Below are 26,312 nucleotides of genomic sequence, written 5' to 3'. Positions count from 1 at the left end.
TAGGAGGAGCTAGAGTAGCGAGAGTCTTTTTACACAATTTTAACAAGGTACATGTCACATGTTGGCAACGTAACATGCTAACATGACCTGTGTGCAAATATCCTTAAAAAAAAAAAGCACATAAAAGTAAACCAGCGTAAAAAAAAAAAAAAAAAAGTCAAATTTAGAGGTGCGCCCGTTCAACCCACGCAAATGCATTTACGTTGCTTGACATTTACTAAGATTTTGTCGGCGCAGTGAGCCAACGCATTTGAACGAGCGCAAATGCCGATTGCGCATGCGCAGTGCATAAATTGACCTCACGCAGTTCTAAACGTACTTGCAGGCGCAGCAGGCTTGTTCAGAAAAAGTTTCTTTCTCATTCTATTTTTTGCATATTTGTTACTTGGGCAGTTATTACTATACTTCTTCACATCACCCCACATCACCCCCATAATATTCGCACTTCCAGCTTCTTTTAATTTAGAGTTGAAGATGCCCTGCGCCATGTACATAGTGGCGCACTGATCGCCTCCTCCCGCAAGCAAGATTACTATAGCAAATGGGGAATAGCGCTGTGTTACCGGCGCAAATGTTTCGTAAATATCAAAACGTACGTTGCGCCTCGGCGTGCGCCTCAACTCATGGCGCAAACAGTTTCTAAATCAGCCCCTTTGTTTCTTGCAGCTGCCATTATTTGTTCTTTTGAGTGAAAATAATGCATTTTTATAATTATATCTCTAGGGGGGGCCCATCTTCTTTACGTGCAGATAAAGCTCTGTGTATTCGATCTGTTTCCAATCTTTCTAATGGGATGGGCGGAACAAGTTCTTGAAAAAGTGTTGTAACAGTTGATTGTAGATCCTTTATTTCTTCAGGAATGCCACGGATGTGTAGGTTCGATCGTCTAGCCCTGCTCTCAAAATCTTCCAGTCGGGTTCGAAGTGTAGAATAATCCTCTTTAAGGTATTCTAATTCCTCTGAATGAGCTGTGGTAGTGATTTCAATCTCATCTACTCTCTGCTCAAGTATAGATGTGCGTCTGCCTACCTCATGGATCTCCCGTGTTAGTTTATCAATAATATCTTCTGAGGTATTCTGTAATGCTTTGTGTAATACTCGTTCCAATTGGGAAAGCAGGTCTGAACCTATTTGATTATTATGTAGAGAAATAGGAGACAAATTCAAGTCATATTCAGTCTCACCACAGTGCGCTGAAGAGGGAGACCTGTGATACTGCTATGTACTGTGCTGTGAGGAGAGATGTAATGGTGCCACCGCCATTTTAGATACCGTTCTAGTCAGCTTTTCCTAAGGCTCTGTTGTTTTCAGCTTCGCTTTTCTCCCACTGTACATGTCACCAAAATGTGCCCACAAGTTTCAGGGAATAATGTGGTGATGTTGGGAGGTTATGGTCCGGTGTGACTCTGCTTAAACGGCTGTCGGGTCCCGGTCGGTGCGGAGCTCTAAGCAGACACGTCCTGCTCAGCTGGATTCGCGCATGCGCCTCAGAGTTCACTTTTTCTATTTCTCGGTTCCATGTTCCACCAACACATTGTTTGTCAAAATTAGTCTTTCTGTTAGTTTATGTATTTTTGGTAATAAAAAGATAACATGATGTCTTAAAAATGACTCATTAAATCAGGGATCTCCAAACTTCTCAATACTAAGGCCACATTGTATTTTTTTACACATTTTACAATTCACAGGTTGAAAATATACCATCAGAGTCCCCCCGTACACTAGGGCCCCCATCAGTGTACCTCTGTACATCAGGGCCCCCATTAGTGTCCCCCTATACATCAGGGTTCCCATCAGTGTCCCCCAAACATCAGGGTTCCCATCAGTGTCCCCCATACATCAGGGCCCCATCAGTGTCCCCTCGTACATCAGGGCCCCCATCAGTATCCCCCTGTACATCAGGGCCCCCATCATTTTTGCCCCATACATCAGAGCCCCCATCAGTGTCCCCCCATACATCAGGGTTCCCATCAGTGTCCCCCATACATCAGGGTTCCCATCAGTGTCCCCCATACATCAGGGCCCCATCAGTGTCCCCTCGTACATCAGGGCCCCCATCAGTATCCCCCTGTATATCAGGGTCCCCATCATTTTCACCCCATACATCAGAACCCCCTTAAGTGTCCCCCCATACATCAGGGTCCACATCAGTATCCCCCTGTACATCAGGGCCCCCATTAGTGTCCCCCCATACATCAGGGCCCCCATCAGTGTCCCCTCATACATCAGGGCCCCCTTCAGTGTCCCCCCGTACATCAGGGCCCCATCAGTATCCCCCAGTACATCACGGCCCCCATTAGTGTCCTCCCATACATCAGGGCCCCCATCAGTGTCCCACCCGTACATCAGGGCCCCCATCAGTGTCCCCCATGCATCAGGGTCCCCATCAGAGTCCTTCTCACATCATGGCCCCCATCACTGTCCCCCCTTATTAGTACCAGTACCCCATCAGTATCAGTACCCCACCCCCCCCATTAACCAGGGCCACCATCAGTGTCCCTCTGTACATCAGGGCCCCCATCAGTGTCCCCCATACATCAGGGTCCCCATCAGAGTGCTTCTCACATCATGGCCCCATCACTGTCCCCCCCTTATTATCAGGGCCCCCATCAGTGCCCCTCTTACATCAGAGCCCCATCAGCATCCCCCCTTATATCAGGGCCCCTATCAGTGCCCCCCTTACATCAGGGTCCCAATCAGAGTTGTCCTTATATCAGTGTTCCTATCAGAGTTGTCCTTAGACCAGAGTCTCCCTTACATCAGGGCCCCATCAGAGAACTCCTTACATGAAAAATGTACCCTTACATCAGAGTACCATGTTACACGGGGGTAGGGGCTGAAGCAGAGATCAAAGTCTCTTCTGACTTTAATGCAAAGTCTGTGGACATTAATGACCTGTTACTGATCCCGAGGGCTTGATTACATTTTTTAGCAATTTGGATGTGAACCACGGGCGGTAGTTTGGAGACCTCTGTATTAAACCAACCAAGAACTAGGTTTCTATCTCCAGATTATGTTTGTCCTTTTCCAGCATCTTAGACATGTTTCCTCTTCTCTACCACTTGTTGTGTAAAAAGATGAAACATACAGCGGCAGCCAATACAAATCCAGAGATCACCAGTCGTATTATTTTCTGCACCTTGTAATCTGAGGAATGAAAAAAAAGAGGACAGATGTTACAGGTATGTTGTGTACTATTGTGCCATCTAAATATAGTGTAAGATCTATTCCAAGCAATGCCCTCCACTGATACCAGTCAGATATGTTTCAGACAGTGAAATAGAATAGTAAAGTATCGAACCAGGCAGGACCTCAGTGATGCAGGTTTATTAACAGCTGGGAACATACAGGTTTATGTTCAAAGCATTACAAGATGCAGGTCTAATATATACAGTTTCTTACAATGCAAGCATATTAGGTACAACATGATTGGTTGCTAGGATCTACGTCAATGTAACTAACCATAAATCTGACACCTGCTCTACAACCAGATTAACTTAATTATATGTACATATTATATGTTCATTAAAGTGATTTATAACTGGTTTTGTCCAATTGAAAACACCTGTGCAGAGACAGTATGGCACCCAGCTGTGTTATCAAACTCCCCTTGTCCTGATAAGATTTAACTTAACTTACAGATTTACTACTTTGGGACAATGAACTTTCAATAACCCCACCAGATGTGTTATATGTCTCACTATATGTATGCATTTTAACAGTTTTAATGAGGGCACAAGCAGACCTTTGTTTGAACCTGTCAAACTTAATTAATGTACTGTACATAACTTTCCCTTACTCCACATAATTATTTTAAACCACCTGTATCACTTATCCTTAACGGTGCTTATCTTATCAGCTATATTTCAACTACTGTCAAAAGTTTTCTCTTCTTCTAATTAGTGGATTTAAAAACTATGAAGTATCCTAATGAACTTTCACCCAGTAAACTATCTTATAAAAAATTTCAGAAAGAAGCAGAGAGGTCATCTAAAGTTCAACATTAAAAAATGAAGACGTTCTCTATATTTTTAGAATAACAGTGTACATTATTAAAAATTTAATAACTATTGCTTTACTGTTGGATAATGTAACGAGCCCCTTGCTCGCTCGGTTCCAGTCTCCCGACACTCCTCTGCAGCTATTGAATCAGATTGCAACGTCTCATGGTTCAGTCATCCGATGCTCCGGGACTAGAACTACAGCTCTGTGCCGTTCTAGTCCAGTTGTGATAGCTCAGAACAAACACCAGGCAGGCTGTATGTAAGTTCAAACAGGAATCTCTCTTTATTGACAGGAAGTCTTATTTATACAATAAAAGAGGAGGTGCAGGCCTCCTGCTCATATTACTCTAACAATACAGCTGTAACCTAATTAACCTAATTAACATGAGCTAATTAACTAATCCCTTTAGACAGCCTAGATGACTCAGACATGACCTTTAGGCCAGACTGGCCGTCTTGTAGTTCATAAAATCCAATCAACATTATCACAATCAACATAGACTCTTCTTCACACAATAGCAGAGTTAATTAACACAAACAACAATGGGGATCTAATGACTCTTAGATCCCATACTATAGACTTATTTACAATACACATTTTAGCAGACAACAGACAGACAGGTGCTGGAATTTACATCAGCATCTCCTAACAGTATCTGTCCCAGCATTATGAATCAGCCACTATTCCAATATGGCAAACCAGGTTCCCCAGAGTCTGTGTGTCCTGGGGGACCAGGACCCGAATCCACAGTAATACCACCTCAAGGGTCCCCAGGCATACAGCTCACAAAGAGCACCGTTCCCCAAAAAATGCAAGGGCCCCGATCGATCGGCAAGAGGCTAGCATACAGTCCCCTCCAAAAGTCTCTCTCCCGGCTAGGTCTGTCACATTTCTCCCCTTTCAGCAGGAGACTAACACAGGAGGAGACCCCAGACGGGTTGACTCCGAAGTTAGTCAGTAGTTCCAGTCCTCTAATGCCTGTACCCACACAGTACCCCAAACAAATTGTTCCAAACAAAGCATTACTCACCCAGCCAACCTCTACCTCTCTCAGAGAACATATCTGGCGCTGGGGAGAGGCCTGGACTGGACCTTCTCACTGGAGTCCTTTCTGCCGCTGGAGAGAAGACAGGGTGTCTGGGCTCATTCCGTCATGCTGTTGGGGATCTGGGCCGACTGCCCAGCATCCCTGGGGTATACAGGTGGAGACTGAAGTCCCATCCACCTTCACAGGACATCCATCCTCTGTTAGTTGAGGGCAGAGTCCAGCAGTACTCGGCCCTGTTGCCAGCCCTTCTGCTGGAAACCCCACACCATCTGCTCCGGCTAACTGTTGGGGAGGGACGACGAACACCTCCTCTCCCCTCTCCCCCTGTATCCTAATCTGCTGCTGGGAAGTGACCACCTCCTTCTCACCCTGAGCCTCCGGAACTGCCGCAGGTGTAGGGCAGAGATCTTGGACCCTCTGTCCGGTTGCCAGCGCTTCAGCTGGGGAAGTTCCTTGTAACTTCACAGATACTTCTTTTGGTGCTGGGCAGAGCACAGTGAAGTTTGGCCCTAATAACAGCTCTTCTTCCGCTGGAGGCTCACCAGGTTGCTCTTCCTCAGCAGAAAAGTCTATCAAATCCCCTGTCTCTGCAACTGGTGTCTGGGGATAAAGGTTCACCATCTCCTCTCTGTGGAACACAGAAGATGCTATCAGTGCTGGGCAGAGCACAGTGAAGTTTGGCCCTAATAACAGCTCTTCTTCTGCTGGAGGCTCACCAGGTTGTTCTTCCTCAGCAGAAAAGTCTATCAAATCCCCTGTCTCTGCAACTGGTGTCTGGGGATAAAGGTTCACCATCTCCTCTCTGTGGAACCCAGAAGATGCTATCAGTGCTGGGCAGAGGTTAGCAGAGCTCTGCCCTGTTGTCAGCACTTCAGGTTTGGGGACGGCAATCTTCAGATTTTCCACTGCCGATTCTCTGGCATTCTGCTGGACAGGCACATTCCTCCATCCAAGATCATCCAATGCAGAAACAGGTTCATCAAGGTCAGTCAGCACTTGCTGCATCTGCCATAAGACCTCCGCCTCCATAGCTGCGGGGGCAGGTTGGCAAAGCACACCGTTACTCTGCCACATTGTCAACTCTTCAGGCAGGATTTCAGAGTTCTCAACTGGTATTTCATGATAGTCCCAGGCAAAGGGAGCACCACCCTGCTGCTGAGCAGAGTCTAACAGCTGTTTGTAGGCGATCTCCAACTCCCATTCCTGAACGGCCAGAAACTCCAAATATTCCAGTGCCCAGTGCACTTCTGAGACATTCAGTTTCCGCTCTCTGTGCTCCATTATTTCCTCCAAATGCCACTCCAGATCACTTCCAAAGTCAGGGTCCCTGGACAGCCTCCAGTATAACAATCCCAGGCCATCGTAGTCAAAGCCTTCCGTGGGGCTGTCATCCGCTGTCCATGGGCACACTTGGGCTACATACCACTGGAGGGCTCTGTAGCTCTCGTCCAACCGCATTTCTGCCTGGATCAGCCTGCTTAACTCGGCTGTCCACTCCTGGTTCGGCTGTTCCCCCAAAAACATCATTCGCACTTCATATTGCGACCAGTACCTCACATGGATGGAGGGGAGAACTTTTCCCTGGTGTCACTGCTCACGGGCTAGCGCTTCCTTCCAGAGTTCACAGCGGATAGAATCAAACCATCCTAGCAGGACCTGCTCTGATACTGGTCCTCTGTGCTGTATCTCCTTCTCTCGCAACCTCCTTCTGAATTCCTCATCCATGGTGGCTGGTATCTCTCCTCTCCTGCTATCCTGCTACCTTGGATCCAGGTGATGGATTGGATGTGTTCACGGCAAGGAAGCACGATCCCACCATTCCCTCCACAGCTCTCAAGTAAGTCTTTCAGCGTGGCTCTCCTGCAGGCTGGTTTGGACTGTCCCAGTAACTGGAGAGCAAATCTCACGGCTGCCAACCAATGTAACGAGCCCCTTGTTCGCTCGGTTCCAGTCTCCCGACACTCCTCTGCAGCTATTGAATCAGATTGCAACGTCTCATGGTTCGGTCATCCGATGCTCCGGGACTAGAACTACAGCTCTGTGCCGTTCTAGTCCAGTTGTGATAGCTCAGAACAAACACCAGGCAGGCTGTATGTAAGTTTAAACAGGAATCTCTCTTTATTGACAGGAAGTCTTATTTATACAATAAAAGAGGAGGTGCAGGCCTCCTGCTCATATTACTCTAACAATACAGCTGTAACCTAATTAACCTAATTAACATGAGCTAATTAACTATTCCCTTTAGACAGCCTAGATGACTCAGACATGACCTTTAGGCCAGACTGGCTGTCTTGTAGTCCATAAAATCTAATCAACATTATCACAATCAACATAGACTCTTCTTCACACAATAGCAGTTAATTAACACAAACAACAATGGGGATCTAATGACTCTTAGATCCCATACTATAGACTTATTTACAATACACATTTTAGCAGACAACAGACAGACGGGTGCTGGAATTTACATCAGCATCTCCTAACAGTATCTGTCCCAGCATTATGAATCAGTCACTATTCCAATATGGCAAACCAGGTTCCCCAGAGTCTGTGTGTCCTGGGGGACCAGGACCCGAATCCGCAGTAATACCACCTCAAGGGTCCCCAGGCACACAGCTCACAAAGAGCACCGTTCCCCCAAATGCAAGGGCCCCCGATCGATCGGCAAGAGGCTAGCATACAGTCCCCTCCAAAAGTTTCTCTCCCGGCTAGGTCTGTCACAGATAATAATATTGATAAGACCACTACTATATAATAATAATAATAATAATAATTATATTATCAATAAAACATATGCAAATCAATAGGAATAATATGAAATACATTAGCTAATATGAGATTCTACAACAACAGCTCCCCTCAATCAGCTTCTTCTAAGCACCCGCTCTCTGCATTCCTCTCCTCAGGTCACCAACCTGAGGCCTCCTTTCTGTAGTGCCTGAGAGGGCAGCATGCCCCCCTCAGGCTGGACTCCTCCACTCTGGGAAAAAACCCAGAGCTCAGTGTGTTCTCACAATAAATACAGACTCCCTGCATGCCATCAGAGCCTGCCTCTCTGGGATAGGCCGGTGCTGTATCAATATGCAGGCTGCTATCTGTCTAGCGCCACACCTATCATCCAGAATGTTTTACTAACTTCTGGAAAGCAGAGGAAGCCAAAGGCAGCATAGCAGCAGCAGAACACTCTGAGCAGACCTGACTATCAGATTCACTGATTACAATTAGCAAAATATGGTTTTGCCTGTCAGACCAAATACAGTCACACTCGTTTCACAAAAACGTTAGCAACAAGGTGAAGGTAAAAAATATCTTCTTTATTATTAACAAGGAGTAAAATGTTCCATAGCACAACCCATGCTGATACATTTCAGTCCAGAAAAAGACCTTATGATTAAGATTTTTTTCTGGACTGAAATGCATTAGCGCATGTTGAGCTATGGAACATTTTACTCCTTGGTATTTTAACCCCTTTGTGCCTAAGCGTAAAACAAATGTTAATGCCTAAACACAATTTTGCAACTTTGACATATGTTAGTAAAATTGTACATATTATCACAACCACTTTGTGCATCCAGGTGGATTATACCTTGTTTTTTTCAGGACAAATTGGGCTTTCATTTGGTGGTAATGGATATTTCCTGATTTTTTTTTATTATCAAAGGCCAAAGGCCAAAGTAGTAAAAAAAAAATATATATTTATTTTTAAATTCAGCTTTATATTTATTGCTACTACCATAACCTTCCACCAAAGAACAACCCAAAATAAATTGTCCTGCTTACGACAATCGCAGTGATACCATATACTGTATGTGTATATTAGTTGTCGTTCATACCTGCAATACACCCCAAAAACAATAGTGGCCATTTTGTTTTGTTTTTTTTTATCCTACCTAAAACACACACTGATACTAATTTAAAAAAAAAGTACTGACAAAAAAATACTAACCTGACCTTGACCCAAACACTAACCTTGGCACTGTCTTAGATCAAACCTTGATTTAATCCCTTCCCAGCCAGTGTCATTAGTACAGTGTCAGTGTATATTATTAGCACTGATCACTGTATTAGAGTCACTGATGATGTCAGAGTCAGTTAGTGTCAGATTTCCTGCCGCACTATCACAGTCCCACTATAAGTTGCTGATCTCCGCCATTACTAGTATAAAAAAAATATATATAAAAATTCCAGTATATATACCATAGTTTGTAGAGGCTATAACTTTCACACAAACCATTCAATATACATTTAGATATGTAGCTTAACACATTTTGGCCTAAATTTATGAATTTTTAAAAATGTATTTATACATCTTCAATCTTTTTTCGCTTATATAATAGAAAATTTGGAATGGGTTGAAAGAGAAAGAGGAAAAACCAGTTAGGTATCATAACAGCAACACTAAATATTGCATAAACTTTCTACCCATTAATGATGCATATTTCTGTTTTAGAGGAAGAGATGAGGAATATTTTATCTATGTAAAAAACATTGCAGGTTATTATGTCAGTCAAGAGCCAGAAATATTGTAAGAACATGCAGCACATCATGTTAGTGTTTTTACTAGGCCGCAATGCAAGATGGAGAGACTAGGCAAGTGGGATTCTCCTAAAAAATAAATGAGAGTGTGCTCACTGGAGCAACAAGACAAATATATTGAACTGTATATACTCCTTATTTGCTAATATTCAATGTCAGATAGAGATCCAAAAGATCTGATCTGTGATAAACAAATCACAATGACTTTTTACCATATATCTAAACAAATGTAAACATTTGATGCAGACTTCTTGAAGCCTTTTAGCGTTCCACTACTCCAGAGAGAGTGAGCAGAGAATACACGTAAAAAAAGGACATTTAAAACTATTTTCTAAGTTTGAAGATAGGAAAATGAATCAATTTTGACTGACAACTTTTAAGCCTTCATTGGATAGGCCGAGTTTTTTTTTTTCTTAGTTTTACTGAGGATAAAATTATCATGAGCTACCTCTCTCTAGCCACTTACTACTCCCAGGATTTCAGCGCATAAAGCCCACCCCGGGAGAGTGCCCCATGTCATCTACAGCACCCCCCCTGCTGTTAACCATAAAGGGAGAGTATCTAGATAGATTAGGCCATAAGATGCAAGTAAGTCTTCCTATTCCTCCTGCTGCTATTCCTAAGGTGCCCTGTACATGATGTCATGCAGTGTGTGCTCCAGCAAAGCCATAACTTTTACAATATGTGGCACATATATAAACAATTAAGTTAAAAGAACATAAGAAAGTATCAGAGCTTGCACTCACTTTGTATGAGGATGTAGACTTCAGTGCTATTTCTTCTAACATTTCCATCCCAGGATTGTATAGAACACTGATATCTTCCTGTGTTCTCTTCTCCAGCTTTACCAATCACATAACTGGTCTTCCTATCCGCACTTTGGATAATCTGAGAGTCTTTATAAAATGTATATAAGAGGGTGGTGCCACTTTGAATAGGATCGGTCTCACAGTTCAATGTCATCTGTTTACCTTCTGTCACAAGGAGTGATGGATCAACTCTTACTTCTGGTGACGGGAACAACTCTAGAACACATATTAACAATTAATCAGGTTCAAAAAGACTTGCATGAAAATCTGGTATTGTAATCAACATTGTTCAGGGAGATAATTGAAAATTGAAAAAAAAATCCTAGTTTTGTAAAAAGTCTTTTCCTGTCCAATGAATTACTCAGCACTGAGACAATGGGAATAGAGAACAGATGTATAAATGATAGGAAACAATTACAACATGTACACTTGTATTACTTGCATCAGATAAAATGTCACCTGACCTACAGTATATTTTCTTTCAACCAATTCCACCCGGCTGTAGAACCAAGTGTAAATATTTATGAGAGCCACCATATCATACATTTCACTATAGGAAACAGTGACCACCATGACTTTTTTTGGCCTTGTTATTGGGTTACGGTTTGTTTTACTTGTATTCTATCCATACAAGGGAAAGTGACAGGCATACTGCATACTAGATAATAAGGTCCAATACAGTATAAATGTATAATACTAGTGTATAACTATGGTAGGAAATTAGCATGTAAGCTCCCCTGGTTTAGAGACTGATGTGACTGGGTCAGTATTCTCTGTACAACACTGCCGTATATGTCAGAGCTATATAAATGTATAATAATAATAGTAATACATTTTGTTTATTAAAAAAAATTACAAACATAAGGCTTATTAATAAAAACATATTTACATATAAACAAAATTTTGCAAAATAAAATAAATATATATAAATAAACAAAAACAAGCAAGCTTACATAAGCAGATAAAGAAAATGGCTTTTTGCCCAAATAACATAAAAAGAAACATATTTTTAATACCAAAAAAAAAGCACAAATATAAAAAAACTACAAACCCCTAACCTCAACTTAAACATAATCCAGGCTAAGGAAATGCCATCTTTTCCTCTGCAGCAGCAATCACAGAAATATCCTCTGCACACTGAGAGAGATTGTCTATAGGCATTTCCTCACCAGAACTTTCTTTAGGTGAAACAACTCCAGCATGTCCTCCAACAGCAGACACTGTAGCACTGCCGCCATTTTGACTTTTAACACCACACATCTTTTCCTCGACTTTCTCCCTTACAGGCAGAGGGACGACATTTCAAGCTGGATTCTGCTTCCTCAATAGCCTGTAGCAATCCACCATTTTCCTCAACCCCCTCCTGATATGGCCTAGAATGCTGGGGAGGGAGGGGGGCAGATACTGATGCGGTCGATCCTGAGACAGGGGACAAGCCGAGAAAATTAAGTTCAATGCTTCTGAGCATGTGTTGAATTGTTTCTGAGCATGCGTAGGAATTTTGCGTGTTGGAATTGCTACAGACGATTGCATTTTCGAATAGGAACTTTTTCCAACCGAAAAATTAAGAACATGCTCCCAATCTTTTGCTGGCTGCAATTCGGCCAGCAAAAGTCCGATGGAGCATACACACAGTCGCATTTTCCGACCAGAAGCTCTCATCGGTCTTTTGCTGGCCGAATTTCCGACCATGTGTACGCGGCATCAGAGTCTTGCCCCTTACTCTTCCAGGTCTAACAATGCAGAGTTTCCTTTCCTTTTCCTGAGTTCAGCTTTCAGGTTAGCAAGCTTTTGTTCTTCCTTAGTTATACGGCAAAATGTATTCACCAGTCTGTCCTGGAAAGCTGGTAAGGACTCTGCATAGGGACAAGTTCACGGTCCATTGCAGCTTGAGCATGTGGCGTAAGCCTCAGTCCCTTTGGAGAGCCCCCACCTGGATCCTCCCCAGCCTGCTGCATCCTGTCTGGGGAAAGGCCTGTAGAAGAGCACCCAGGCTCGTTGCTTTTCCCAGCTGAGACCAAAGCAGAATGAGTCAACAGCACCTTGCAGAACAGCACCTCCTGGTGGAGAAGCTCCTCTGGTGCAGAGACTGATGTGACTGGCTGGGTGTTCTTGTACAGCACTGTGGTATATGTCAGAGCTATATAAATGCATAATACTAGGGTGCAACTGTTGGTGGGAATAGAATGTATTCTCCTGGTGCAGAGACTGATGTGACTGGCTCAGTGTTCTCCATACAGTACTGCGTTATATGTATATATAATTGTAGCGCTGGTAAATTTTTCAGTCTACCGCTTATAGGTAAATTTAGTGGGTCAAATGTTTTGTACATAGTTCAGATTTAGTTTATTGTCAGATTTGGCCTCTGTTCCAGTTTGGCTGTGTTACGTGTAGTCTCACACTGTGCCTGTGGGTGTCGTTGTCACCATGGGTCGGTGTTGGAAAGGCAACATGCTAAAGTGAATGAGTGCTCTTCTGTCCTGGAGATAACTCGGCGGAGGTGGTCCTCCGAGTTGCATTCTGGGAGAGGGTATTTATGGGGCAGACGCCATGTTTCGGGGAGCTTTTTGCCTCGTGGCCCTCCTGGCCTAGAGGTATGTGTCAGTGAGTGCTATCTCGTAGCCCTCTGGCCTGGAGGGTTACGGAGCTGCAGCCGTGCAGGTGGACCCAGAAGCCTGTCTGGGACCTGCTATCGTTGGTATGGTCCTGTGCTGTCTGTCCTGCGGGAAGAAGCCGGACAATCGGGAAGATCCAGGGGACTGGCCATATATCTCCATCCATTTGTTTGATGTTTGCAGTGCGGAGAATATTTGTTCCCAGTGGAGCAACCTACAATGTCGCCCCGTGCTTATTGTGTGGACTGGGCTACAGGTACCGCCACAGTGGAAGCTGCTACCATTGCTGTTGGAGAGCAGTATGTCAGGATTGGGAGTTGGGGAAGGGGCCGGTAAAAATGTCTCCTGTTCATTCATCTTCAGTGCAACTGAGGCTCCAGAGAAAGGAGCTGAAGAATCTGTGTCCTCAAATACTTTCTCTGTCTCAAAGGTGACATATCAGGGTTGATCCCTGAAACTTCACCCAAGCCACCCCAACAGCGTTTATAAAAAATAGTAAAAAATATTTTTAAAAATGTAAAAAATAATAACAAAATGTAAAAAATTATTATTTTTTTCTAATTTAAAAAATCATTTAAAAAAAAAATGAAAACAAAAAATGAAGCGCCAGCTAATGTGGAGTACACGTGACCGTGCGAGTAGTCAATCATAGTCAGTGTTAGAGGTAGGGTCACAGTGCAATGAGTGAACATCAAAGTGATATTAACCACTTGCCGACCAGCCGCTGTCATTATACAGTGGCAGGTTGGCACGATCTCGCGAACCGTCGTAGCTATATGTCGGTCCCTTCAAGCGGGATTGCAGGTGCATGCGCCCGCTGCACAGCGGGGGGTGCCGATGCTCGTGACTGGCGGTCACGTTAACCGCACTGGCCACGAAGGATCGTGGGCACGAGAGGCAGAACAGGGACATGTGTGTAAACACACACATCCCAGTTCTGTGAGGAGAGATCGTGAGTTCATCTTCAGTGCAACTGAGGCTCCAGAGAAAGGGACTGAAGAATCTGTGAAAAATTTGTGTCCCGGTTTTCTAAGACCCCCTTTCACACTGGGGCGTTTTGCAGGCGCCATAGCGTTAAAAATAGCGCCTGCAAACTGCCCTAAAACACCGGCTCCATGCACTCCAGTGTGAAAGCCCGAGGGTCCTGCCAGCAGCTTCTTTAGAGTGGTGATCTCACCGCTCCTCCACTGCTGCTCCCCATTGAAATCAATGGGGCAGCGCTGCGATACCCCCAGCAAAACGCTGCTCCGGCAGCGTTTTGCGGGCGGATTTAACCCCTTTTCGTCCGCCAGCAGGGGTTTAAAACCGAATAGTGCCACTAAAACGACAGTAAAGTGGCGCTAAAAATAGCGCCACTTTACCGCTGACGACGGTGGCGGCACAGTGTGAAAGGGGTCTGAGGGGAGAAGAGACTGATTGTATGAACAGTGATCTATCTCTTCCCCTAGCTAGTCCCATCCCTCTACACTTAGAACACACACTAGGAAACACAGTTAACCCCTTAATCGCCCCCTAGTGTTAACCCCTTCCCTGCCAGTGACATTTTTACAGTAATCAATGCATTTTTATAGCAGTGATCGTTGTATAAATGCCAATGGTCCAAAAAATGTGTCAAAATTGTCTGATGTGTCCACCATAGTGTCGCAGTCACGATAAAAATTGCAGATCGCTGCCATTACTAGTAAAAAAAAATAATAATAAAAATGCTATAAATCTATCCCCTATTTTGTAGACGCTATAACTTTTGTGCAAACCAATCAATATACGCTTATTGTGATTTTTATTACCAAAAATATGTAGAAGAATACATATCAGCCTAAACTGAGAAAAAAACTAGCGTTTTTTTTTTTTAAATGGGGATATTTATTATAGCAAAATGTACAAAATATTGTGTTTTTTTCAAAATTGTCTCTCTTTTTTGGTTTATAGTGCGAAAAAATAAAAACCACAGAGGCGATCAAATACCACCAAAAGAAAGCTCTGTTTGTGGGAAAAAAAGGACGTCAATTTTGTTTGGGTGCAACGTCGCATGTCTGCGCAATTATCAGTTAAAGTGGCGCAGTGCCAAATTGCAAAAAATGCTCTGGTCATTCAGCAGCCAAATCTTCCGGGGCTGAAGCGGTTAAGATATTTTATTTTATGCATTCAAGTTTCTATTATTGTGGATTTTATTATTCTATTGAGAGTCACATACTTTATGGGGGGATTGTATATGTTGAAGCATTTAGATATAAACTTTGTTGGAATTTTGGAGAGTTAATATTTGTAGAATCCGATTTTTTTTTTCCAGGGTGTGAGGTTCAGCATCTCACTGTGACATCAGGCTGTGTAATGACTCTGAGCCCAGGGGGTGTGTCTATGACAGCCCGGGCACACAGGAAGTGGTTAGAATGATGCTGGGAGCCATTCAACTCAAGAGAAGAACTGGGACCAGCAATGGGGGGAGGACATTGAGGGCCGCACAAGGTTGAGATGGGTCTCAGTTTTTATACCACCCTAATGGGGCCATTTTAATGCCTGATAAAGAGAATAGCTCTGCAAGAGCAGAATAGAAATGGAATCAGTATGAATCCTATTCCCCATGGATATCAATGGATGGACAGGTAAAACATTTATACGATTGTATAGTAGTGATAGATGACCGGATAGAACAGACAATGGTGGTGTCTTACATACTCACCATATATCTGGATATGGAACCCATCACTTATCTTCCTCACAGTGTCAGACACCGTCCTCACTTCACAGGTATAATTCCCAGAATCCTCCAGCTGAGATGACCGCACTCTGTATGTATCAGATACATTGTATTCCTGCACAGTCCGTCCATCTCTGTAGAAGGCAAAATACAGCTCTGTGCCGCCTCTGAGCGGATCCAGTCTGGTGTCACATCTCACCGTCATCTCATCTCCTTCTATTACCCTGGACGGGGTCACTTTTATTTCTGGAGGAGAGAAGAGCTCTGGAAGAGGAAAGGATGACAATGATTGGTCAGTATGAGTCCTATTCCCTCAACATGTGACTGTCAGGGAATAAAGAAATTAAAAGTGTATGTAAGGATAATGTATGATTGGATCAAAGCCATTCTTTTAGGTTTACATCCTCACCATGTATCTGGATATGGAACCCATCACTCATCTTCCTCACAGTGTCAGACCTCGTCCTCACTTCACAGGTATAATTCCCAGAATCCTCCAGCTGAGATGACCGCACTCTGTATGTATCAGATACATTGTATCCCCGCACAGTCCGTCCATCTCTGTAGAAGGCAAAGTGCAGCTCTGTGCCACCTCTGAGTGGGTTATACTTTATGCCACAAATCAGAGTTACATCATCACCTTCTCGTATGAAGGAAAGATTACTTTGTATCTCAGGAGTAGTCATCAGCTCTATAAAAGATAGTAAAAAGGAAATTACTATGGGGTCTCGTTATCAAAAATTTGCTGGACCTTTGCAAAGTCATCACAAATATTCATCGTAACTTTCCTAATATGTTAATTTTCTAGTGGACACTTTCCTGGTAGAGATTTTTCAGGAAAACACTGCATACTGGCCACTAGATGGAAATGGACAGTGGTTATTCAAGATGGCTGGGCAAATGCTTGAGATATTCATCAAGAAAAATTGGTATACTGTAACTATACACACAAGCATACAAGGCATGTCTAAAAAGTTTGGTGAATGGTCCGATATCTCAATGGCAACATGGGCCAGGTGCATGTACATGGCTATCCAGAGACATGTTGAGAAGCTCCAGCTAATGTGGAGTACACATGGCCGTCAGGGTAAACCCACTGCGAGCAGTCAGTCATAGTCAGTGTGAGAGGTAGGGTCACAGCGCAATGAGTGAACATCAAAGTGATATTAACCCTTTCGCTGCCAGAGCCATTTTTGCATTTTTTTTGCACACATTTTTAAAAAATCATTTTAGGCCCGAAGATTACACAAAACCCCAAATATTATATATTTTCTGAAAGCAATCCACACAAGTCTGACTTCTCCCATGACCCCCATACCGGTGGCGCTGCAGGCATGGTACAGGAGATGCCAGAGGCTGCGGGCATGTTACAGGAGTTGTCAGAGGCTGTGGGCATGATATAGGAGATGTCAGAGGCTGCGGGCATTATACAGAAGATGTCAGAGGCTGTGGGCATGGTACAGGAGATGTCAGAGGCTGTGGGCATGGTACAGAAGATGTCAAGATGGCAGAGGCTGCGGGCCTGGTACAGGAGATGTCAGAGGCTACGTGCATGGTACAGGAGATGTCAGAGGCTGTGGGCATGATACAGAAGATGTCAGAGGCTGCGGGCATGGTACAGGAGATGTCAGAGGCTGTGGGCATGGTACAGGAGATGTCAGAGGCTGTGGGCATGGTACAGAAGATGTCAGAGGCTGTGGGCATGGTAAAGGAGATGTCAGAGGCTGTGGGCATGGTACAGAAGATGTCAAGATGGCAGAGGCTGTGGGCATGGTACAGGAGATGTCAGAGGCTGTGGGCATGGTACAGAAGATGTCAGAGGCTGTGGGCATGGTAAAGGAGATGTCAGAGGCTGTGGGCATGGTACAGAAGATGTCAAGATGGCAGAGGCTGTGGGCATGGTACAGGAGATGTCAGAGGCTTTGGGCATGGTACAGGAGATGGTTAGAGATTGGGGACATGATACTAAAGATGGTAACATATGTAGGCATGATACAGGAGATGGTCAGAGACTGCAGACATGGTACAAGAGATCAATGCAGCCTCACCAGTGCCTATCAAATGCAACCTCACTGTGCCCATCAATTTATCCCCACTGTGCCCGTCAATGCAGCCTGACTGTGCCCATCATTGCAGCCTTACCATGCCCATCATTGCAGCCTTACCATGCCCATAATCGCAGCCTTACCCTGCCCATAATCACAGCCTCACCGTGCCCATAATCGCAGCCTCACTGTGCCCATATTCACAGCCTCACCGTGCCCATAAACTCAGCCTCACCATGCCCATAACCTCAGCCTCACCATGCCCATAATCTCAGCCTTACCGTGCCCATAATCGCAGCCTTACTGTGCCCATAATGCAGTCTCACCGTGCCCATAATTGCAGCCTTACCATGCCCATAATCGCAGCCTCACCGTGCCCATAATGCAGTCTCACCGTGCCCATAATCGCAGTCTCACTGCAGTCAGTGCCTGTGCCTGGATTACACAGTCAGCGGGCATCTCCCGCTGTGTGTCTCGGAGCTGAGTGTGAAAACTTTAGCCACACTGTGAGAAATAGACAGAACACTGCGTCTATCACACGAGCTGATCTAGGAGGAGGGCGGGACTTTTTTTACAGTGCGGCCAAAGTTTTCACACTCAGCTCCGAGACACACAGCGGGAGATGCCCGCAGACTGTGTATGACATGTAGTGGAGGAGGAGGCTGCACTGCAGCCACAGCTTAGCCCCAGGGCAGGCAGCCTACCGGGAAATGTCCCGGTATCCCAGTAGGCCAGTCCGGCCCTGCCTGCTGCTATCAGTTCCATCCAGAATCCAAGCAGCAATCGATGGAATGGCGTTTACCGTCTTCCCCGCGACCCAAAAAGAGTCGCCTGCAAAAGGTCAAGACAATATCGGCAGCAATCCAAGAATGCGGTAATCTGTTTGTATCTCCTGTTTTGATTATTTTCTGATAACATTCATCAAACTTTTTAGAAACACCTTATATAGTTTTATTACTAGCACATGCATCAGATAAGACATGGCCTGACATGACTCCACCAACCTTTAATTTCAACCAAAGTAAAAGCTGCCTGATAGTCACAGTATAGGCACTGCAGAGGCACAGCGAAAGAGCAGGAGGGTGAATTCAGGTAAGTAACCACATCCAGGATATCAGCAGCAGCGGCAGAACAGCATGGATGGGAGAGCCCAGGTGCCGCTCATCAGCTGTAGTGGAAGGACATCCAGAACCACCGTGGAGCGGAAGAGGAAGTGACCTCACACCTATGACAATCCATTGCCTAGGTAACACGTTTCGGAACGCCAATCACCTGCTTTGGCAAACCTTTTGATGCTCTGATTTCCTAGACAACATATTGTCCTAGGCATGACACCACTTCCTCTTCTGAGCTCCACGATGGTTTTCGATGTCCTTCCACCGCAGCTGATGAGCGGCACCTGGGCTTTCCCATCCATGAGGTTCTGCCGCTGCTGTTTACATCCTGGGCTATGGAAAGGATTATCAATACATAGCAGTGGCGGCTGGTGTGGGGGAAGCAAACAACCACCCCCCTCCAAGCGGCCTGCGGCACCCCCCCCACTGTTTGCCGGTCGGTCCAGCACTTACCCCATCTAGGTGAGTGGCAGGCAGTGGGCAGCTTGCAGCGGCTCTGTGTCCTCTCTGCCATCAGCTCCTCTCCTCCTCCTAGGCGTCCAATAGGATAGCCTGTCCTTTCAGCCAATTGGGTGACAGATGTAAAGACCCGCTTCCTGATTGGCTGGGAGGAGGGTCAGTGTTACAATAGTGAATATTCACTCTCTGTTGTAACACAACTGGGTGGGTTGTGAGCGCATCCTCTGCGCCCCAAGCCCAACCTATTTTGAAGCCCACCGGAGCCGTCGGCAGTGGCGGAGACAGTTGCATCCTCTCACTTGCTGTGCATGGAGATGAGTGAGAGGAAGATGGCCCCCACCCGTCTCCATACAATTGCTGGGGGGAAGCAACGTCAAAACGTCACTTCCACCCATACGTCTTAAAGGCACATTTTTTTTTGTTGTCATTTTTTCAAAATGACAATTTTTTTTTTTTTTTTTTATTGCATAAGTCCAAATATGAGATCTGAGGTCTTTTTTTCTATTACAAGGGATGTTTCCATGTAAAAATAAAAAATAAAAGGTAAAATAAATAATAATAAAAAAAAAATTTAAACGCGCCCCGTCCCAACGAGCTTGCGTGCAGAAGCGAACGCATACATGAGTAGCGCCCGCATATGATAACAGTGTTTAAACCACACATGTGAGGTATCGCCGCGATCAGTAGAGCGAGAGCAATAATTCTAGCCCTAGACCTCTTCTGTAACTTAAAACATACAACCTGTAGAATTTTTTAAACGTCGCCTATGGAGATTTTTAAGGGTAAAAGTTTGTCGCCATTCCACAAGCGGGCGCAATTTTGAAGCGTGACATGTTGGGTATCATTTTACTCGGCGTAACATTATCTTTCACGATATAAAAAAAATGGGCTAACTTTACTGTTGTCTATTTTTTTAATTTAAAAAAGTGTATTTTTTTTTTAAAAAGTGCTCTTGTAAGACCGCTGCGTAAATACGGTGTGACAGAAAATATTGCAACAATCGCCATTTTATTCTCTAGGGTGTTAGAAAAAAAAAGTATAATGTTTGGGGGTTCTAAGTAATTTTCTAGCAAAAAAAAACTGTTTTTAACTTGTAAACACCACATCTAAAAAAGAGGCTCGGTCCTTAAGTGGTTAAGCGATGAACCCCTAACACAGATGTACCAAAAAGCTTGATATATGTTTTTTTTTAAAAGTGAGTGTTTTTCTAATTTAAATAAAGTTGTTGATCATTTGGTTACTGTACCACTGGAGGCATTTTCTTTCTTTTTTATATGGGATACTTTGATATAGCCACCCACGGAGGAATTCCATGAGATTTGCTAAAGGAGTGATGATTCAATACTATATTGAGCTTGATTTGCCAACCATGAGAATGGAAGCCATATGTTTCTGCCTACTGGGAGAGAGATCACATTTGTATACAAAAGGTGTCTTCTTTGAAAAGAACGCAAAGTGGAATATTGACCAATACGGTGGACTTTTTTCAGCACATTGCACTGGGTGGAATCATTTTGATTTTTTAGTATATTATTATTTTATACATTTTTTTTTATTTTGGACTGTAGGATTTTGTTTATCTTTTTTCATGAACTGTATGTACACTTGATTTTGATTACATTTATCACAGCGCTACACCAATAAATTGAGGTTTACCTTACTGATATCAACAATTGGGGCTAACCTTGCTCCCACCTAAACTAAAAATTCGGGTTAACTTTGCTCCCACTGACACCAACGGTTTGGGCTAACCTTGCTCTCACTGACACCAACAATTATTAACCTTGCTCCCACTGACAACAATAATTTGGGGTCAACTTTTCTCTCAGTTACATCAACAATTTAGGTTAACCTTGCTCTCAGTAACATTGACAATTTTGGCTAGCCTTGTTACTACTGAAATCAATGATTTAGGATTAACTCTGCTTTCACTAACACCAACAATTTTCGGTAATCTTACTTTCACTGACATAAATGAGTTGGGATAACCTTGTTCCCACTGAAACCAATTATTTGGGGATAGATTGTAAGCTCTAAGGAGCAGGGCCCTCTGATTCCTACTGTATCAAATTGTATTGTACTTGTACTGTCTACCCTCAAGTTGTAAAGCGCTACGTAAACTGTTGGCGCTATATAAATACTGTATAATAATAATAATAATAATTTGGGGATAATCATGCTCTCCCTGACACAAACAGTTTGAGCTAACTCTGCTCCCACTAAAACCAACAATTGAGGTCAACCTTGCTCCCACTGGCACTAAAAACTTGGGATAACCTTTCTCCCTCTGACACCAATAATCTGAAGTTAACTTTTCACTCAGTGAAACCAACAATTTAGGCTAGCCTTTCTCTTAGTAACACCAACATGTTGGCTAACCTTGTCCCCACTGAAATCAATGATTTGGGATTAACCTTGCTCTCACTGAAACCAATGATTTGAGGTTAATATAGCTTCAACTGACACCAATGATTTGGGATAATCTTGTTTACATTGACACCAACAATTTGGGGTTAACCTTGCTCTTAATGACACTAACAATTTGGGGTTAACCTCGCTCTCAATGACACCAACAATTTGGGGTTAACCTTTCTTTTAATGACACTAACAATTTGGGGTTAACCTCGCTCTCAATGACACCAACAATTTGGGGTTAACCTTTCTCCTAATGACACCAACAATTTGGGGTTAACCTTGCTCTCAATGACACCAACAATTTGGGGTTAACCTTTCTTTTAATGACACTAACAATTTGGGGTTAACCTTGCTCTCAATTACACTAACAATTTGGGGTTGACCTTGCTCTTAATGACACCAACAATTTGGGGTTAACCTTTCTCCTAATGACACCAACAATTTGGGGTTAACCTTGCTCTCAATGACACCAACAATTTGGGGTTAACCTTGCTCTTAATGACACCAACAATTTGGGGTGAACTTTGCTTCTCTGCTGCAGTCTGATGTAAGTGGATCAGTTTTATCTGTCATGATGCTATAATAAAAAAAAAGGTAAAAGAATAATTAAATAACAAGAGAAGCGTTTTGGGCAGAGATTTAAAAACACAAATAAATATACAATATACCTTGAACAGTAACGAATGCTTCAGCAGATATCCATTTATCAAGCGCATGATCAAGTCTAAAATATTTCTGACATTTGTATTTTCCAGTTGCAGCCGTGGTGACATTTAGAATATGTAAGATGTCGTCTGTGATGACCCATTTCTCATCATCCTTGTCAAAGCGAGTCTCTTTATCGGTTTTGTATATGTCCCCACTGTGACATCTCAGACTCAGGTGATCACCTTCTACTACGGCAGGTGGGGTCTGCAGGATGAGATATTCTAGAAACCAACCAAGAAAATTGTAAAAGAGATGTAATAGGACAACTCCATGTAAAATGATACAGCGGTGACTAGGAGTGCAGGCAGCAAATATCCCATCTATATCCCATAATAGATAGTTACCTATTCAGAATATTTTTCTTCTCTATCTTGTATCTTAGAACAAGGATATTGAAGAGGCTATTCAGACACACTTTTCTAGGGTTATGATTGGACCAGTGGACTGGATGGAGATGGGGCACCAACCATGCATACGCAAGGGGACACTTCTCCACTAACGACTATTGTAAGAGGATACATTAACCGCTGACCAAAAATAAAGGGGGGAATCAAACTGACCACGAATGTAAGAGGGCTGTTCTCCATTTGTCTACCAAGTAAGGGGGATGCCTCCCATTGACAACTTGACCATAAATATTTGACTTCTAAATGTTGACTCTCAGTAGTCCAGAACTACCACAAACTGACCAGACTCTAAAAAATGTAGGGGGGCATTTTAATGACCATCAATGTAAAGGGGTCCTTCTCCAACTGACCAACAATTTAGAAGACTATTTTCCCATTCACCACCAATTTAACCACTTCAGCCTTGGAAGATTTGGCTGCTGAATGACCAGAAAATTTTTTTGCGATTCGGCACTGCGTCGCTTTAACTAACAATTGCGCGGTCGTGCGACCCTGCACCCGAACAAAATTGACGTCCTTTTTTTCCCACAAATAGAGCTTTCTTTTAGTGGTATTTGATCACCTCTGTGGTTTTTATTTTTTGCGCTATAAACAAAAAAAGAACGACAATTTTGAAAATAAAAAACACAATAATTTGTACTTTTTTACTATAATAAATATCCCCATTTTTTTTAAAAAAAGCTAATTTTTTTCCTCAGTTTAGGCCGATATATATTCTTCTACATATTTTTGGTAATAAAAATCGCAATAAGCGTATATTGATTGGTTTGCGCAAAAGTTACAGCATCTACAAAATAGAAGATAGATTTATAGCATTTTTATTATTATGGGGTTTTTTACTAATGGCGGTGATCTGCGATTTTTATCATGTCTGCTACATTATGCCGGACACATCGGACACTTTTGACACATTTTTGGGACCATTGACAATTATACAGCGATCAGTGCTATAAAAATGCACTGATTACTGTATAAATGTCACTGGCAGGGAAGGGGTTAACACTAGGGGGCGATCAAGGGGTTAACTGTGTTCCCTGACTCTGTGTTCTAACTGTAGGGGGGAGGGGACTGATTAGAGGGGATGACAGATTGTGATTCCTAGCTATTAGGAACTCACGATCTGTCTCTCCTCACAGAATAGAACAAGGATTTGTGTGTTTACATTCACACGTCCCTGTTCTGCCTCTCGTGCCTGCGATCGCTCAGGGCCGGCTGTCAGCGCGACTGTTGGCCATGAGCATTGGAACCCCCGCTGTGCAGCGTGCATGTGCCTCTGGTTGCGCGCGAGCGTGCCTGCTATCTCGCTTAAAAGAGATGATGTATAGCTATGACAAGTCGCGGTATCGTGCCGACTTGCAGCAGTATAATGAGGGCCGCTGGTCAGCAAGTGATTAAGGGAGCTCTTTTCCCACTGACAAACAGTACATGGGGGCCTTCTTCCCATTAACCATCAATGTAAAGGGGCTCTTCTCCTATTGACCATCAATGTAAGGGGGACCTTCTCCTCTGACCATCAACAGGGCCCTCTTTAACACAGGGCAAAAGGGGCAGCTGCCCCCCGGGCCCAGTCATTTTTGTGGGGCCCAAAACAGCTACCCCTTGAGGCCACACTGCCTGTTAAAATGAAGGCTGAGGTTGGCTTTGGCACTGCTTGGGCAAGGGTTGAACTCGGGCTGTGATGTGATGGGGCAGGGTGGGTCTCGCCTGGCTCTCTCTCACCTTATGTTGAAACTCCCACCCTAAAGCATACAGCGGTGGGGGGGTCTGCTTTGGGTACTGTGGCCAGGAACTGGCTAAACTACACCAACCCTGTGTAGCCTTGCTAACATGTTGCTTTAAAAAAATTAGGAGTAGATATTTGCCCTGGGCTTGTCTATTTCTTGTAAAAGAAAAAATAAAAAAACTGCACTAAGGTGAATATGGATAGTGTATCTAAACACAAACCGTGCTAGTGATTAAGAAAAATTGAATACAAACATAAAGTAATAAAAGCAGCGATATGGAAAAATAATAGAATCGCGCTAAAACGTTATCTTAATAATGTGTACATTAATCCATAACAATACTGATGTGCCATGTGCATGTACCGTATATCATAAACAAATTGGCAAGTAATAACATAACACCAAAACTGAAAACAAAATGAAAAATCAATAGATAGTGATGAAATTGGATTACATATAGTGAAATGCCAAGTATTTAAATTGGTCAAACACCCGTGAACAAATTAATACTTAAGTGAAATAATGAAAATATAGAAAGAGTCCATCCAAAAATATGAAGTCTTCAATAATGACAAGAAATCTAGTGCTCAATCCACCACCAATGATAGAGGTTTGCAGCTTACCAGGACCCCAAGATCCCCCACTACAGAGGATCAGGGGAAGCCTGCATAGAAGAAGCTTTCCGAAGCATAGCAAATGGACCCAGACTCTGGAATCGTTGGTGATCATAGAATATCCAAAGATACCAAATGGAGCTACTAAACCTCAGATCCCATCATAACCTCCCCAACTCATGGGTAGCAAGTGTGGCATGTAAAGATAAAAGAAGCTCCAATAGTGTAAAACCTTCAATTTATTAGGATAAAAAGAAACATGTATTGCACTCACATATAGATGGTAGAAATAGGTGCCTGTGATGTCTGGTGCTCCGGCCGGTGAACACACAGACAGAACCCGTCCTACCGAGACATCAATGATCAATGATGTCTCAGTAGGACGGGTTCTGACTCTATCATTGGTGGTGGATTGAGCACTAGATTTCTTCTCATTATTGAAGACTTCATATTTTTGGATGGGCTCTTTCTATATTTTTATTATTTCACCTAAGTATTAATTTGTTCACGGGTGTTTGACCAATTTAAATCCTTGGACATTTCACTATATGTAATCCAATTTCATCACTATCTATTGATTTTTCATTTCGTTTTCAGTTTTGGTGTTATGTTATTACTTGCCAATTTGTTTATGATATACGGTACATGCACATGGTACATCAGTATTGTTATGGATTAATGTACACGTTATTAATGTTATAATGTTTTAGCGCGATTCTATTATTTTTCCTTGTCTATTTCTTGATATGGCTCCACTGTGTCTGGTTTATTAAAGTTAGAGAGGCTGTTTATTTACTAAAATGAATATTTACCTAACTAATAAAGCGAAGATGTGCTCAGTCATCCACTCACATGTAAACTAAAATCTTGATTTTTTGAAAAAATTTTCTTGCACATACTGAAATTGAATATTTAAAGTGACCGCAGATTTACCTTATTCACCAACATCAACTTTACAAAGCAAACGGCCTCTACTCTTCTAGTAAATCAACGCCATTGTGTCTGTAAATTTTTGGTCCCTCCCATCCAATGTTTTAATATCCATTATTATAAATGAGCACACTCTATCATTAGATAGAAGGCAACAATTCAAAGTGTACAATATGTCTAGCCC

The 26,312-nt window shown here is 43.2% G+C and overlaps 1 protein-coding gene across 1 annotated transcript; it reads right to left on the bottom strand.

Moving 5' to 3' along the window:
• Positions 1–2,433: 2,433 nt before the first annotated feature.
• On the bottom strand, positions 2,434–22,927 carry LOC141116708 (Fc receptor-like protein 6). The gene is made up of 5 exons (XM_073609100.1): positions 22,921–22,927; positions 22,414–22,674; positions 15,694–15,975; positions 10,336–10,614; positions 2,434–3,147 (listed from the first exon to the last, which is right to left on the bottom strand). The coding sequence occupies exons 1-5, from the start codon at positions 22,925–22,927 to the stop codon at positions 3,056–3,058; spliced, it is 921 nt and encodes a 306-aa protein (XP_073465201.1). The 3' UTR covers positions 2,434–3,055.
• Between the last annotated feature and the right edge of the window lie 3,385 nt (positions 22,928–26,312).

This window comes from Aquarana catesbeiana, linkage group LG13 (genome assembly GCF_042186555.1).
Source record: "Aquarana catesbeiana isolate 2022-GZ linkage group LG13, ASM4218655v1, whole genome shotgun sequence".
NCBI lineage: Eukaryota > Metazoa > Chordata > Amphibia > Anura > Ranidae > Aquarana > Aquarana catesbeiana.
Note: the sequence above shows the minus strand (reverse complement) of the source record. Positions and strands in the feature narration are given on the sequence as shown.